At 37.2% G+C, this 18,293-nt stretch overlaps 1 protein-coding gene across 1 annotated transcript in view; it reads left to right on the forward strand.

The window, feature by feature from the left end:
- Fbxo8 (F-box protein 8) overlaps positions 1–18,293 on the forward strand; it is a 39,189-nt gene that overhangs the window by 5,912 nt on the left and 14,984 nt on the right. The window contains exons 2-3 of the mRNA XM_036209368.1: positions 11,546–11,882; positions 15,804–15,930. Of these exons, the coding sequence (XP_036065261.1) occupies positions 11,554–11,882; positions 15,804–15,930 (456 nt within the window). The 5' untranslated portion in view covers positions 11,546–11,553. The remainder of the gene's footprint in view (positions 1–11,545; positions 11,883–15,803; positions 15,931–18,293) is intronic.

An 18,293-nucleotide genomic window follows, 5' to 3' on the forward strand; every position in this document is an offset into this window, starting at 1 on the left:
GAGCTTTTATGTGTTTAACGTGCCTTGTGACCTCTTAGTGCTTAACTGTTTCCCTTTTCTCTTTAGAAAGCCCACCTTGTGGACTTACCTGCTTTCATTTCTCTAAAATTGTGCATTCGAAATTTTAGGAGTGCGATTGGTTATCAGGTGTTTTAAATTTTTTTCGCCAGTCTATTCTAAACAACTTTGGTGGTCTGTTCCTTTGGATGTCCAGACATAAATTATAGCCTGCCAATCTGATTCCAAATGCCTTGCGGAAAGCATTTTCTCATAGACTCACCCACATTGTTACACCATTAATACCACTTCATGGCACCTGAAGATTTTAAAACCTAAAATAACCAAATGTCAAGTTGTTACAGTCTGTTTGAGAAAAGCTTTTTTTTTTTTTTAAGGTATGTGAATTTCCTTTCTTTAAAATTTAATCAAATTTGTATTTTAAACATAACTGTCTGTAAATATGTTAGCACTTTATCTAAGATAGGATGTTTATTTATAAATTTCATTTCCACTATTTAGATATAAAAATAGTGAAAAAATCTAGCAGCTTACAGTATTTAAATGAAACTATTCATGTTTTGTCAGTCCTCACATGGATATGACTTAACACAGCTCAGAAAGAACTTTATGGAATCAGATTGGCTGTGGAAAACTAAATAATTAGAATGTGAGTTTGAGAGACTCTTCTATTCCTTTGGGCCACTGTGTAGATTTTAACTGAAAGTTGTATCATTCTTCACTGCTAGGTGTGCTGACTAGTTTTAAATCAAGCTAGAGTCATCTGAAAGGAAGGGACCTCAACTGAGAAAATGTCTCCATAAGATCCAGCTGTAGGGCATTTTCTTAATTAGTGATCAATGAGGGGTGGCCCAGCCACTGTGGATGGTGCTGTCCCTGAGCTGGTGGTCCTGGGTTCTAGGAAAAACTAGACTGAGCAAGCCATGATAAGCAAGCCAATAAGCACCACCACTCCATCAGCTTCTGCCTCCAGCTTCCTGCCCTGTGTGAGTTCCTGTCCTGACTTCCTTCAATGCTGGACAGTGATGTGGAAGTAAAAGCTAAGTAAACCTTTTCCTTCCCAAGTTGCTTTTGGTCATGGTGTTCCATCACATCAACAGTAAGCCTAAGTAGGACATTAGGGTTTCCTCCAAGCATGTACCACCTGAATGCTCGGCTCAGTGAAATTGCATAAAAGGGTTAGTGCAGTTACCTTTCCTTATGCTTATACTTTGTTATTAAGTCATATAAGAATTTTGTTGTTTCAGTTTGGTTTGTTTTTTTTGTTTTGTTTTGTTTTGTTTTTTGTTTTGCTTTTTGTTTTTCTGAGACAGGGTTTCTCTGTGTAGCCCTGGCTGTGCTGGAACTCACTGTGTAACCAAGCTGGCCTCAAACTCACAGGTCTATGCCTCTCTTCCTGAGTGCTGGAATTAAAGGCATGTGCCTCCACCACCCAGATTATATAGGAATGTTTTGATTAAAACTGTTCAGTGTTTAACAGGCAAGCTTTATATTGGGTATATAAGATCTACTGATAAAATAATTTTTAGTTTGTTCTTCATAGAAGTAGTCTATCATTTTGAAAACAACAGAAATATATATTTCTCTACATACACACACACACATATGTACATATATAGTGAGTGAGTGATAGTCAGTAATACCATCTTTTAAAGAAATGCAGCCATCCACTTGAAGTAAACTGTATAGAAAACTATTATTGTAAATTAATATCATTGTTGCTAATTGCTCTGTAATGTCTAGGTTTGAAATTCATTTATAAAAGAGATTTTTTTATGAAAACTGTGCTTTTTCTTTATTTTGTATTTTCTGAGATTTATTTTATGTGTATGGCATCTTGCCTACATGTATGTCTATGCACTATGTGTATGCAGTGCCCATAGAGTCCAGAAGAGGGCATCAGATCCCCTGGAAATGGAGTTTCACACAGTTGTTAGTTGCCTTATGGGTGCTGGGAATATGACCTGGGTCCCCTGGAAGGGCAGTCTGTGTTCTTAACTGCCAAGCCATTTTCCAGCCCCGGGCTGCTTTTCTTCTATAAGAAAAATACATCCAAAAGTCATGTCTGACTGTGGAGTTGGCCTTCAGGTTTTCACATTCAGCTTTTTTGAAAAATGGAGCTGGTGGTTTTATAGTGCTTTTCCATTTAAAAGATATTTCTGTATACATTGTCTTGGTTGAGATTATGGCAGATATGTAGTTTCTCCCACTTGGCTTAGAAGATATCAAACTATGAAATAATTAGAGCTATGAACTCTCCCTTCACAGTATCAGTGCCAAAAACACTCCATTCATTTTTCTAAAGCAGGCATTATATACTCTACAGTTTTTAATTTTAACACAATAAAACCCAAGACTTTAGTACTTAATGTCTAGATATTTGGTGACTGTGCAATCAAACTGTTATGACTAATATTTATCTTACTATTTTAGTAGAAACAAGTATATATAAAAATTAGTTGATTTACATTAAACTTATTTTGGTTTTAAGATATTATTGACCAGGTTGGGGATTTAGCTCAGCGGTAGAGCACTTGCCTGGCAAGCGCAAGGCCCCGGGTTCGATCCTCAGCTCCAAAAAAAAAAAAAAAAAAAGATATTATTGAGTAAAACCATTTCCACATGTTTTAGAAATAGTCCTGATTAAATTAGTTTATGTACAGCAATACTAATTTCACCATTTTGTCTTTTAAGTATTCATTGTCTTTTTTTTTTTTTTTTCTGCTGTTGACTGAATGCCTTAAGCATGCTAAGCAAGTACCCTATGAGCTACATTCCCCAGTTCTACATTAAGAGGCATACAAATGGTACTTTTCCATTTATATCTTAATCCAATTATTAATGCATTCTGTATAAACAGTTAAGGCATCCTTTTAGGATTTGTATCCTTAAGGATTATTATCTTTGTGTCTTATTTCAGTCTAGATATAATGAGTTAATTATGAGTTAAATGTGCTAAAATCTAAAATAATTACTGTTCAACAAATCACACCAGCCTTCTTGCACACTTGGTCACTCTTTTTTAAGCTTTCATTAAAGTTTTTCTCTAAGTCTCTCTCTATGTCTCTGTCTGTCTGTGGTGCCGGGGATTGAACCCCTGGGGCCTTGTATACACTAGGTAAGCATTCTGCAAGTGAGCTACATACCCACTTTAAAGTTTTTCAATCAAGTTTATATATGGTTGATGCTAGATTTATCCATGTAGTCCCTTGTGTGGCATCAACTCATCTTAGTACCTAGAAGAGAGGCTATCCTCTTTTTACATGTTGGAAATGTGACCTCATTTTGTGCATTCCCATGTCATTTTTAGCAGGTAGTTACCACAGAAATATATGTGTGTGTGTGTGTGTGTGTGTGTGTGTGTGTGTGTGTATGTATCTTATGTATTGAAGTTTCTATTTCTTTTAATAAGCTTTATGATAAAAATGAATTAAAATGGATAAAAAATTATATGGCCCATGTACTCTGAACTTACTATTTTAGTAGACTTATATCTAAAAAAACATATATTAATATAGAAATATAATTCAGGGGTGGTATTGTACACATACAATCCCAGCACCTGTGGGAGGCAGTGGCAGGAGGATCTGAAGTCTGAGGCCAACCTGGACTAAACAGCAAGACCCTGTCTTGAAAAGAGCCTGAAAATACTGATCTTAATGTGGTCACACATATCTGTAATACAGGAGGCTGAGACTCAAAGATCATGGCAAGTTTGAAGTCAGCTTAGGCTGTGCAGTGAGATACTGATGTAAAAAACTAGTTTTTAACAATTGATACATTAGTAACACTTTATAATTCAGATTATTTGTGATGTGAGTGTGTTAGTACTACATAAAATTTTCTATTAAATGACAAATATGTCTTCATGGTACTTCCAAAAGGACAGTTTTGACTAACAAAGTCTTCATATCTATTCTTGGAGTTCTTTCTAGAAAACATACCAGTAGTAATAGAAAACTTTCTGCAACTCCAGTGCCAGAGATCTAAGGCCCACTTCAGCCCTCTCTGGTCACCCAGGAACATGTGGCAGATGTGCGTGTGTGCACGCTCACACACACACACACACACAAAAAAAAATAAAAGCAGTAAAATTATTTTAAAAGATATTTGTAGAGTATCAAAAGATCTTTGTTGCACTAAATTATTATAAAATAATTTTCTCTACTTGCCACTTAGTTTCTAGGTATGGTATATCCGCCTAGGCAGTTAGCTTCATCTTATATTTTCTAATTGCCTTTTCTTAGCAAAAGTTAATGGAATTGCTCTAAATCTCATAGACCCTAAATTAATATAACTTAGTAGTATTATGATGACTTAGGTAATTAAACCCCAAATAATCAGTTAGATGTACTCTAGGGTGGAAGAACAAATAGCAGTTATCCTTTAAAAAGGATAGAAGGGTTAACAACTTGCTACTTTGGCATAGTCACCAAATCTTATGTCCTGTCAGTCCCATGGATAAGAATTATCAACCATTATTTTACCAGGGAGAGAAATGAGAATCAAAGATTATAAATTAATCAAAGTTGTGATTGGAAGATTTCCTGTGTTCTGTCTGGTCCGCAGCCGCTCAGACCCAAGTAACACACAGAGGCTTATAGTAATTAAAACTGCTCAGCCGTTAGCTCAGGCTAACTACTGACTAGCTCTTACATTTAAACTCAGTCCATTTTTGTTAATCTGTATGTTGCCACATGTTCCATGGCTTTTCCTGTATGCCATTACATGCTGCTCCCTGGATGGCGGGCTGGTATCTCCTGACTCGTCCTTCCTCTTCCCAGAATTCTCCTTGTCTGCTTATTCTGCCTATACTTCCTGCCTGGCTACTGGCCAATCCGCATTTTATTAAACCAGTGTACAAAAGCATTATCCCACTTCCAGCTACACAAAATCTTTGTGGAAGATTGATCAAGGTGTTTTGTGTTTTCACTTCAAGGCCTGTGTGCTTTCCACAGGACAGTCTAAAAGGCTGCAGCTAGCAGCAGCAGCTTAGGTAATGAGCAGACACAGGTCAGAGAGGAGACCTGGTGATGAGTCAGCATCTCAGCTTCAACAGCTATGCACATGCTGTTTGCTGAGTCCAGATGAGAGCTTTGGACTCCTATCTCGATCCCAAGTTTGAGTCCTCACATCTTCTCTTTGCCAGCTATGTGATCATACCCTATTTAACACTTCTCCTGACCTTTGAAGGTGTTTGGGAGAGTTAAGGTGTAATGATATAGAAGTTGCAAGTGGTTGTCACAGAGTAGTGAATAAATGGTATATAGCACTGAGACAATGTTATTAGTTAATGTTTATATTAAGTATTACTGAAGTGTTCCAGATATAATACTATAAACAAAAGAAAGGGAACGAGACCAAAAAGTGTAGGGACTAATCTCCATATCAAAAAAAGATTTAAGGGGTATTTTTCCTTATTTTATTTAAAAGTTTTTCTCTGATTCAACAATTCAAGAGTGTGAATTGTTGAATCCAAGATTTCAAAAAGCACAGAGACAAATAGCCAATCGAATGGAAGTACATGAATTATGAACCAATGGCTGAGGAGCCCCCAGCTAGATCAGGCCCTCTGGATAAGTGAGACAATTGAATAGCTTGATCTGTTTGGGAGGCACCCAGTCGTGGGACCATGAGCTGGCTGTTTGGAACCTTGGGCTTACACAGGGACACTTTGCTCAGTCTGGAAGGAGGGGACAGGACCTGCTTGTACTGAATCCACCAGGTTTAAATGAATCCCCAGGGGTGTCTTGGTCCTGGAGGACATGGGAATGGAGGGGAGGGGCTGGGGGGAAGGTGGGGATGGGGACGGGAGGGGGGAGGACAGGGGAACCCATGGCTGATGTATAAAATTAAAACACATAATAATAATAATAAAAAAAGTTTTTCTCTGCTCTTAAAAAAAAAAACAAACTATTTTTGTGGTCAAAGACAGCAATTAACACTTTTTCCTTTTCTAAAGGGCCACAGTTCAGGTCCCAGTACCCGTGTCTGCACAGGGGATCTGATGTTCTCATCTGGCCTCTGAGACACCTGCACACATATTGCATTTACACACATATTAACTCTTCTCAAAATACCAAAAATAATTCTGATTTAATGTTTGATTTTCCTTATCAGAGTCCCTCTGCTACTTCTTTATCAAATTCCATTCACGATTCATTGATAATTGTTCCTTGAATTATTTTTCTCTGAAGCTTATGAGATGGCATTTATTTCCATTATTCTTTGTCTTTATTAGTCATGATATTGTTGAAAAGTAGCATTCTCTTCTCTTTTATTTATGTTTTCATTGGTTACCTATGTAGATTTATAGGATTTTTTAAAGGTTAATAGAATATAATCCATTATTGTCCTTCTTAAAATATCCAAATTGTCCAAAGTTTGCCCATTAGGCACACCATCAAATTAATTCCAAGGTTCCCTACCATAACTGCTTTTGCTTTAATTTGCCTTTAGCTAACCCAGTCCATGTTTAGAAATGTTGCCTTAAGGATTCTTGCTAGGCCAAGCATGTTAGCACATGCTTTTAATATTAATCCCAGCACCCAGGAGGCAGAGATCTCTGAGTTTGAGGACAGTCTGGTCTACTCAGTGAGTTCCAGCACAGCCAGGGCTACATAAAGAAACCAAGTCTTGAAAACAAAACAAAACAAAGTTTATTGCTAGCATTTAAGGGAATATCCAGTGGCCTGGAAAGATGAAAGTTGAGAGAGAGATGAACCTTTTTCACTATAACTCCATATTAAAAGTGCTGTAGGTAGCTCCCCAGAACATGCAATATGTAGAGTAGAAATGTATAATGTCCACTAAAATTAGAGTGTAATTGTTAACTTTGGGCTGGGGGAAGTGGCTCAGCTGTGCAAGCATGGAAGCTGGAGTTTGGATCCTTAGCACTCAGGTGCAGCCTGGCCAGGGGTCCCTGAAGCTACTTGACCAGTCGGCATTGCCCCGAACCCATGAGCTTCTGTTTCTGTATCAGTAACTAAAGGTGGAGAGCAGTCAAGGACTTCAGGCCTCGGTGTGTACATGCACACACACTGTAAATCCAAACACACAAATACACACATAGAAAATTGCTAACTTTTGCTGAAGAGTCACTGAATAAAAAATCCTTTTTAGAATGTTGTGTGTGTGCTTTAATGACTGCACATTAGATTGTTGAGGAAAACACAAAACGTTGACTTAAGATGTATGGACCCTGGTATGACTGATGTTCCTTACTTCAGGGTGGTTTATTTGATAGGCATTATACATAAAAGGACATAGTTTTTAATTCTGTGTATGTGTTGTATGTCTGTGTGGGATGTTTGCGGAAGTGTGTTCAAGTGCTTGCAAAGGCCAGAATATCAGATCCCACCAATCTGGAGTTACAGACCAGTATGTGCTCTTAACTGCTGAATCATCTCTCCAGGCCCCAGAGAAGACTCTTTTTGATCCATATTGTACAAGTAAAGAAGCAGTGACCCAGGGAAGTTAAGTCCTTATCTTCATTACACATCTCCCCTGAATCGTTCCCTCCTCCTTCCTATGTTGAATCCCCCACCGTTGGTTGCTTCTGTAGAACATATAGTTTCTGATTCCCTCTCTGCAATATTCTAAGCTAATCTTCCATTTTTAAATCATATTTTAAGTAATTATTTACGTTTTTTCATACATCTATACAATGTATTTTGGTCAAAGCCATCCACCCTGACCTCACTTCAGCTCCCCCTAGTTCCTGTCACCCCCATACATACAACTTCATGTCCTCCTTGTTATTAAAAAAGGAAAAAAGCCTCTTGAGTCCAGTTAGTGCTGCCCATATGCACATGAGTGTAGGGCCACCCTCTGGCGCTTGAGTGACCTGTCAGTGGCCCCGTCTCCAAAGGAGTGTGATTCTTTATTACAAAAATGTGTTGGAATACTCTGTGTATTCTTTTTTACTTTGTGTGTATATATGTGTGTGTGCATTTGTATGGGTATGGTAGTGTGGGGGGGGAGGGGAGGGTTGTGCCTTTGCCACTACACACATCTGGAGATGAGAGGACTACTTATGGTAGTCATTTCTCTTCTACTTTGAGGGTCCTGGGAATCCAACACAGGTCATTAGTCTTTACAGCGAATGCCTTTACTGCCTAAGCCATTTCATGTGCTGTTCCTTTTTAAAGCAGCTTTAGCTAATTAAGCTTATGGATTATAAGTGAATAGTTTTCAAAAGTTTTCTTTGTTTTCAAATCCTTCTTAAGTCTATTTATGTCAGCTGAGCTACTCTACTATAACAGCATAGAAATTTAGAAGCAGAAAATTAAACTTGAGATGTAAGAAATATTAATAAAGATTACAAACTATAAAAATCTTAGGATTAAGTTAATAAAAAGAACTCTTCACCACACTTGTTCAGTCCCTGTAACATGTTCCCAGTGAATGTTCAAGGTAACTCTTAGCAGCCATGAGTATAAAACTTCAGAATTTCCTATTCACTACTATTCACTACTGTAATACATACATGTGTTCTGAATTGAATATGAATTATTTTGCTCTTAAACCAAAAAAATATATACAATATCTCTGAGACATATGTACCATTACTGATAGTGTAAGTACTTGATAGGTCAGGAGTTGTGTTTACATAATCTTTTGTTTTTTGGGTTTTTTTTGGTTTTTGGTTTTTGAGATAGGGTTTCTCTGTATAACAGTCCTGGCTGTCCTGGAACTCACTTTGTAGACCAGGCTGGGCTTAAACTCACTGCGATCTGCCTGCCTCTGCTTCCCAAGTGCTGGGAGTAAAGGCGTGCGCCACCACTGCCTGGTGTGTTTGCATAATTTTAGAAAAACAAATTCTTTTATCATATTCATTTACTCATTTGGCTTTGCAGAAACCTAACCTACTTTTTCACAGAGTAGTCGTTCTGTATTCACTATTTCAGTGTTTATAACAACTTTATAGAAGTCACTGCTATGCATAATGAGAAAGAACTTCTATTTACACATGAACTAGAGTATACTCTTACAAGACTATTATAATAAAGATCATTACCTGTTTTCCTTATTAAAAATAAATAACCAGCAGTAATTTCATCCCAAAATTCATATTTTATACCAAAATTAATTTTTACAAATATGAAAAATGTGTTTTTGAATTTGAAATTCTTGGCATACTAGGTGATCTCACTGTTCTCCTGAATTGTTCTGACCAGGTCACTTTCCCAAGTGACAACAGTTTCCTTCCTGTTATAGCATTGGGATTCAGTGTTGAGATTATGTATGCCAAGTAATGTTCCAGCATATGGATATGTCATTGTTTATGCACTCCCCTGCTGAAGCATATCTTAGTTTCTTTTAAATTTGAGCAATTATGAATGAAACTGTTGCAAACATTCATGAACAGCTTTTGTGTGGACAGATGTTTCCAACTTATGTAAGTAAATAAAGAGAAATGTGAACGAAGTATATTTAATTTTGCAAGAAACTACCAAAGTATCTTCCAAGTGTGCCCTCTTCCTCACTTCCTCACAAGCATTGGTCCATCTATAGGACTATGTGGGTGTGCTCATGGAGCCCAGAGATGTCAGATCTCCTGGAGCTGGACTACAGACAGTTGTAAATTGCATGACATGGATGCTGGAAACCACATTCAGGGCCTGTGCAAGAGCTGGAAGTGCTCTTAACAGCTGAACCATTGCCAGTCTCTTTTAAAGTCCTTTGTTTTCTTTTGTTTTGGATATGAGACCCTTGTTATACATGCATTTTACACAGATTTCCTAGATTGTGGTTTGTCTTAATATTTTGATTTCATGTTCTGAGGATTTCTTTGACTCTGTGTGTGTGTGTGTGTGTGTGTGTGTGTGTGTGTGTGTACCCTGTGTGTGGTGCCTGCAGAGACGAGAAAAGAGTATTGGAGATCCCCTGGGACTGTAGTTACAGATTGTTGAGAACTGCCATGTGGGTCCTGGGAATTGAACCCGGATCCTAGGAGAGCAGCCAGTGCTATTAACCACTGAGCTCCAGCCCCCTGAATTTAATTTGTAAAGCTTGAGGCTTTATTTAGTTTTGTGTTCTAGGACAGGAAAATTTATCCTTTGTGCCTTTTGTGCAAAAAACAAAATTTCCCACATTTGAAAATCATTAATATACTCCTTTTCTTCTTAACCTCCTTCCATCATACACACACATACACATGCATACCACCCTTTATAGGTGGACTCCCAAGGAGATCAAGGCAAGGCATAAGAATTAACTTGCCCTGAACCTTTTTTTCTATTTTGATTCATAAATAACCTCATATAGTAGTTTTGTCCCAATAATAACCAGATATTTAGTAAATAAACATGTGACTTGTTTTAATTAAGAGAATAATACTCTCAGCATTTTTTAAGTTCTTCTGGATGATGAAGTTATGTCCAGGACATTTCCATTTTGGTAACCAGTGGGTTTTTTGTATGTTTCTAACGGGTTGTTTTGTCTTTTTGTGTTTCATCTAAGGTTCAGCTAATACCATGAAAATTATTTTTACTGACCTTATGTGAAGATCAATATTTTTTTCAAAAATTTTTGAATGAGTAATTAAACAAGAATATTTTGTTTGAAAAGGGGTTCATGAAACTAATTATTTGTATTAAATGCTCTTCCTGATTTAGTTTTTCTTAGTAAGTTTATTGCCCAGGAGAAACTGCTTGTTTTGAAAGCCATATCAAATAAGTTTAGGCCAGTCATTTTCTAAATATTTGTGTATGGGGAGTCCAGGATATTTAACAGCAGCTCTGGCAGGTGACATGTAGGTGGGGGAGACTGGAACACACCTTCTTACATCTTTTCCCAAGTGCCTTGAACAAATCCACAGGGCTATTTGGAGAAGAGTTGAAAGTTACTCTAAATTACAATTTTATTTGTAAGCACCAATGAAACCAAATAGTTGGTTATTGCTGAGATATTTATCCCGGAGTTCTAGGTGTCTAATTTATAAGGTTTTTGAATTAGACTTCAGGGCCTATGTTACATTTTATTACAGTCTACAGCCCAAGTGTAGACTGGCAGGAATTAACGGAAAGCCTGCATCACAGCTGGTATGCATCTGGCAGTGTGGTTAAAAGGGACTAGCTTAGCTGAGCCTGAATTGTGATTTTAAAAAAAAAGAAAAAGCGGTGTCTGGACGCCGTTTAACTGAAGTCCTGTGCTCTGATCAGATCTGGATTTAATACTGGCCCATAAGTTCACATAATTATAATTTGTAAGTGTCTTCAGGACATCAGCAACGTAACTCCCACCACATGAAAAATGATTATGTTGCCTGTGGTTCTTACAAATCTATAGCAAGCAAGCTGGGATAGAGGCAATGAGCAGACCAGGGAGTTAAACTTCTGTCCCAAGTGCTGTACCTCAAATACCCCAACTCTTCTTTATAATACACTAACTGCAGCTTTCCCCAGACTTGAATGAGAAATTAGAATTCTGATAAACAAATGTCCTGTCAGATCTTGTTATACTAGTGGGAAAGACGGTTTACATTTTCGTGTCACACTCTTATTACCTTCTGGCCTTCTCTCAGGCTTGCAGATGGGTCAAGGACTCTGGAGAGTGGCCAGAAACCAGCATCTCCAACAGGAAGCCTACAGTGAGCCAGGCTACCTCAGCAGAGAGCAGAGCAGGAGAGTAACTTCAAGCAACATTTCTCACTCCAGCCACCGGAAACAAGCCCAAGGAGGCATCGATATATATCATCTTCTGAAGGCAAGGAAGTCTAAAGAGCAGGAAGGGTTCATTAACTTGGAAATGCTGCCTCCTGAACTAAGCTTCACCATCTTGTCCTACCTAAATGCAACTGACCTCTGCTTAGCTTCATGTGTTTGGCAAGACCTTGCTAATGATGAACTTCTCTGGCAAGGGTAAGTTCAACCCACCAACATTAACTCCAATCCCTGTCTTGTTGAATGTTCTTCACATAGCATGCATGTATTGTGAAATCATTTATTTTTTATGAGCTTATATATTTTACTAAACCCTAGAAAAATAACAAATAGTTATCTTCCCAGTCAGTTTTGACATTGTCAAGAAGACAGTGGGATGGTGACTACAGAAGAAAGAGAGTTACAGTCAAAACATGTCCATTTATTACACAGCAGAATTTGCAGCTATTTGAGCAGCATACCCATTCTGAGTAAGAATCTGTAATCCAAAGTGTGTAGTCTTTGTCTCTTGGTGAAGCTCATAGTTTCCGGAGGAATACCATCTGAAGTATAGGCATGCTTAAAGATCAGTAAGAACAGTGTTTTCTTTGATTTCAAAGTGAACATGTGTGTTTTCGTATTTCTGTTTCTACAGTCATCAACTTTTTAATTGACGTCACCTATAAGTTTTTCTAAACCCACTTTTATCACTGAAGCGGGTGAACATTTGAAAGTACAACAGACGGTTTGTTACATTTTAATAGCTGTTGCACCCATTTCAATTTAAACTGCAAATCCACTAGCTTTTGTAGAATAGAATCTATTTTTTTAAAATCTCATTTATTCCTAAGTAACCTCCTACTCTAATAAAAGATCATAGGGATGGGGTTTCTTCTTTTGCGTCTTGAAAATGCTAACAATCAGAAGAATCACTGAATTTCAGATTTCCTAGCATTCTTCCCTAAAGTTAAGTCTCAGGGTTTTAAAGTAGCTTTTATAATGGCAAAGAACTTATCAATAATGATACCATACCTAGACTGGAAAGTTAATGGAGAGACTTGATAAATTAATTGAAATTATCATATTCCAGTAGTAGTGTATTTCCAGTAGCAACATTTCTGACTTAAGCTTCCTAAGGTCTCAGAATTGTAGTACAAAAGTATTTATTTATCAGTCAATAAATACATAAAAACAATTTGTTTTTTATCACTTGGTGCTTTGTTATACTGTATGAGCACCAATTCTGATAGCATTATTTAAAACAAATGAGTTTTTAATGTTTTGATCATAGAAGGAGATTTGAATAATACTTTAAACCTGGTTTGTTCTTTGTCATCTTTTTTTCCTACATCTTAGCATTTTCCACAAACTTAATTTGTGTTTCTTTATTCGAAATTTATTTTGCTCTATTGTTCATTTGTTTGTGGCTCAAACTGGTCTCAACTCCTGATGCTCCTGCCTCAGCCTCCCGTTGCTGGGAGTGAAGGGGTACACTACCACACCCAACTGATTCTATATTTGAACTTCAAATAATATTCATTTCTACACTTAGTGGAATTAGGTCTGAATATGTTTTTCATCACAGTTTTAAAGACATTTAAAGTATATTGAAATATAGTTTCAGTATTTTCTTTATCTTGATAGTAATAAACTTAGACTTAGTGCTCTGATATATTTCCAGAACTCTGAGTCATTACACTAAACGTTTTAGCTTTCAAATACTAACTAGTGCCTCTCTCTATAGATTGGAAAGCATGATCCTAATATACAGAAAATGGTGCATTATGAAATTCAGTTCTTATTCAAGGTTGAAAAGATATTTTAACAGCTGCATGTCTTTGTAATAGTGAAGAATCATGGATTTGAAACAATATCTTAAGCGTGCTCAGAATCACAGCACTTGATGTGTATAGTTGTGGAATTATGCTGTGTTTAATTTGTTGTTAATGTGTACTTTTTTGAAAAAGCCCGTGAAGTTTTCTTGGCCAACCTTTAGTGTTATATCACAGTTGGCATGGGTTATTTAATAGATCCCAACCAGCTTCTTAGGATTGTGAGCTCCGAGGAAGACTTTTATCTAAGTGTTGCCACATGCATGTTAGCTGGATGTCTTTTTGGGACCTTCATGTTTCTGTTTCTTGTATGATGCACCAACTGTTACAGAATATTTGTTTACACTGTGTGAACATGTGTCTCTGCCTGAGGCACTTTCTGGTTGGTTTAATAAAGAGCGAAATGGCCAATAGCTAGGCAGGATTTCTGGGGAGATAGGAACTCTGAGAAGAAGAGAGGCAGGGAGATGCCAGTGAGGCATGGCACAAGTCAGATGTACAGAATGGGAGAAAGGTAAAAGCCACATGAAAGAATGTAAATTAATAGAAACAGTTTAATTTGAGTTGTAAGAGCTAGTTGGGAACAAGCATAAACTAAAAGCCAAGCTTTCATAATTAATAAAAAGTCTTGGTGTCATTATTTGTGGGCTGGTGGTCCCACAAAGGGAAGTCCGATTACAACCAACATCAGAGAATTGTTGACAGGATTGAGCAAGCCAGTACAATTAAAACTGAAAATAGTGCCTGTCATTTCAGTAATCTGAGTGATTGTCATCAATCTTTGATCTTAGTTTTGATTGCTTGTGTAACTTCAGATAGTATTCATGAACATGCTTAATCATTGTAACTGAAATTCTTAGGTGCAACCAAAATTGCTAACTATATGGCACTGTCATATTCTAGTAAACTAGAAATATGAAATTTAAATAAAAAATTATAGCCGCATGTGGTGATATATTGTGTACCCTAATAAAATTTGCCAGAAAGTCAGAGAGACAAAGGAACAAGCCACTGCCACATCTCACCTTGCCAACTCCTCAGCTGAAAAGGCTGCAACCAAAGCAGCCTCTAGCTGAAAGGGATGCTTCTGCTGAAAAGCCTTTAGTTCCTGTCTCCTCACGCCTTATATATCTTTCTTCACCTGGCCATCACTTCCTGGATTCAAGGCATGTGTACTTCCCAGTACTGGGATTAAAAGTGTGTGCTACCACTGCCTGGCCTCTAGGTTTAGTCAAGTGGCTTGTTCTGTTCTCTGATCTTCAGACAAATTTTATTAGGTTACACAATATATCACCACAGCCACATATTTACTGTTCTAAAGGTGGTGGGACCTGGGAGAAAGGAACCTAAAAATGGTGCAGACTAACTCTCTTGCACAGCCAACTTTATTCAGAGCATTAGACAATTTATACTCTAAAGGTTAAGAATCACATGAATAAGGTGTACAATCACAAAGACAGGGCTTACGTGGTAAAAATACGTTTTTCCTAGAGGAATATAACAAATAGCAATAGCCAGTTGTAGTGAATATCTGAAGTAAGCGCTCTCCTATCCACTGCCCCGGGAAGGGCACAAAAGCTCAGCTCAAGAACAGTTCCACGTTTTTGAAGAAATTGAGTGTAGCACAAACCTTAAATGGTCTTATTAATAAAATCAAATCCAAGGCCAGTTATTGGGGTGAATGCTGGAAGATCAGAGAAGCAGAACAAGCCACAGCTACCTCATCTCACCAGTTCCTCAGCTTATCCTGTTTCCTCAGACTGGAAGCCTCTGAGTCCTCACCCAGAATGAATCTCAGCTGAACTGCTGCTCAAAAGCCTAAAAGCTTAACCAGCCAAATGCTTCTAGTTTCTGGTCCTCATGCCTTATATACCTTTCTGCTTTCTGCCCTCACTTTCTGGGATTAAAGGCTCACTTCCTGGGATTAAAGGTGTGTGTCACCATGCCTGGCTGTTTCCAATGTGGCCTTGAACTCACAGAGATCCAGAGGGATTTCTGCCTCTGAAATGCTAGGATTAAATGCCACAATTTTCTAGCCTCTGTATCTAGTGGCTGTTCTGTGCCCTGACCCCAGATAAGTTTATTAGGGTGCACAATATTTTGGGGAATACAATACCACTGCAATTGAGGTCACAAGACTTATGTTTTCTTACAAGCACTCAGAATTCCCTTTGCATGACTCCATTCTTCTAGTGTTCTGACAGCTGCAGAATCTAATTCTGTGTCATCTAATTTGAGAATTTCATCATGTGAATGTGTGTTTATCTTAGGAAATATAATAACTTTGTTTTTCTTTCTATTTTTATAGGTTGTGTAAATCCACTTGGGGTCACTGTTCTATATACAATAAGAACCCACCTTTAGGATTTTCTTTTAGAAAATTATATATGCAGCTAGATGAAGGAAGCCTCACCTTTAATGCCAACCCAGAGGAGGTAAGTAGAGAACAGTAATCTACTGGTCTGAGAGACATATTACCAGGAAGTATAAAACTTTGTTAATGAGAACATACATGTAATATGTTCATCAAATTATATCTGTACCTTTATCTTTCCATGTACTCTATTTAGTAGTGATGTACTTTTATTAGTGATAATCACAGAAAACATTATTCTAGTGTACTGTATCAAGATGTTGAAGGTTGATGACTTTAGCTGGCAAGATGGCTCAGTAGGTAAAGGAGCTTGCCCTGCAAGTCTGGCAGCCTGAATTCAGTCCCTAGAACCCTTAGAAAGGTGAAAGGAGAAAATGGTCCATGTGGTTGCCTTCTGACTTACACACTTGTATCGTGGAACAAACACATGTGCACAAATATAATAATAATTTTTATTAAAAAACATAATTTCATGTTATCTAAAAACCTCTTGGTTCTGTTTCAAAATTGATGTTTACCTCTTTCATAATATGTAACAATGATCAAAATGTGAAAAGAAATTTTTTCTTCACCTTTTCCTATTCTTATTTTAATGTATGTTGGAAAAACGAAGAGTTTCAGAAATGCTTACACATCTACTAGACCTATGCCTCCAGATCCAAATAGAAATGAAATGACCTTGGAAGTTACTGCTTCTGGGTACATTGTTTTCTATGGAGATATTACTAGAATCATTTTAATTTACTAGTTATTTTAAGATGATTTTCACGTGTTATAAAGTTACTAAGAATTGTTTAAGTTAGAGGCTGGAGAGATGGCTCAGCAGTTAAGAAGAGCACTGGCTGCTCTTTCAGAGGTCCTGAGTTCGAGGTCCTGAGTTCAAGTCCCAGCAACCACATGGTGGCTCACAGCCATCTGTAGTGGGATCTGATGCCCTCTTCTGCCCTGCAGACATACATGCTAGTAGAGCACTCATATACATAAAATACATACATAAGTAAATCTTTTTTAAGGTAGGAGGTGGGGGAGAATTGTTTAAGTCATGCAGCCAAGTAGTTCCTAAAATTATCTTAATTTTGTTATAAGTAGGAAAATATTTTTCCAATTTTTAACTTTAAGCTTAAATCTAAATACTGCTCATATAACTATGAAATAACCCAGTTACAGTACATTTTTAAATAAATTTATTTTCACTTACTATGTATAGTTTCTTTGTTAAATTTTTTTTTCTTTCCAATGTTTTAAAGAAGTAGGTGAAATTCTAATGCTTTTTGTTGTTGCTACTGTTGGTTTGGGCTTTTTGAGACAGTGTCTTCTATAGCCCAGGCTTGTCTTGAATTTACTATGTAGCTCAGGCTTGCCTTGAACTTCTGATCCTCCTGCTTCAGCTTCCTGAGTGCTGGGACTATAAACAGTGTGCCACCATGCTCCCAAAGCTATGATAGTCTTAATGAAGATGGGATAATTTATTAAAAGCTAACATTCAAACTATATATTTAAAGCCATTATAATGTAAAAAGCCACTATTTAAACTCTAATGAACAAAAAGGAGTTATTATAAATTAGAGTTTATCACTCCTCCCTTTATTGTCATTTTCCAATGTCTTTTATTATAGAATATAGTTGCTTTTCACAACATCTTCTGTGTATACAGATAACAATATGGGCATGTCACCTTCAGGTCTTGTACTATGGCAAATGTGTGTTGTACAGAGATCTTACTATAGTTTTTAAGAGACAGGAGTAGTGTCAGAGCCTTTCATGTTTCCATTACAATTACACTTTTACTGGTTGCTGATTAAACAACTCATCTGGTGAGCTTTCTGATGTTTTGTTTTGCTCTGCTGGGCAATTGAGTGGTGAATACTGGGGAAGAATTAAGGGCAACTAGCGTAGTTGTGTGTTTCGCTCCAGAGTGTGTAAGAATCAGGAGGGACAGCTTTTGTAAGCCCCATCTTATTGCACTTGGTTTGGAAGTCTCCCTGGCTTCTGTCATACACTATGCTGATGTTGAGTCACAGGATCATCTTTAGTTCATATGACTTGCAAACTCTCCATTGTAAGCAAAGTATAACTTGGAAAGTTCCAAGTTGTACAAAGTCAAAAAGTGAGATATCATTGCTGGTACCAACTATGGTAAGTAGTTGTTTCTTGCTAAATGCCTTACAATTTTAAAAACAAATTATAAAGTCATGCTTCCTATAAGAAGAAAGAAAAAATATTGTGACCTCATATGTCAGGATATGGACTAGATAGTTTTAAATGACTAAATTGGAAAAAAAATGACATAAAAGTATGTTTCTGTTTGTAGCTGTGTACATTATTCCATAGAGTTCTTTTTATTAACTCCTAGAATGTTTTGAGAGAAGGAAGAAAAAAGGTAGTATTCAAGTCTTTTTTTTTAATGTGATGAGGATTTCAAAT

The sequence above is a fragment of the Onychomys torridus genome, chromosome 17 (assembly GCF_903995425.1).
Source record: "Onychomys torridus chromosome 17, mOncTor1.1, whole genome shotgun sequence".
Classification (NCBI taxonomy): Eukaryota; Metazoa; Chordata; class Mammalia; order Rodentia; family Cricetidae; genus Onychomys; species Onychomys torridus.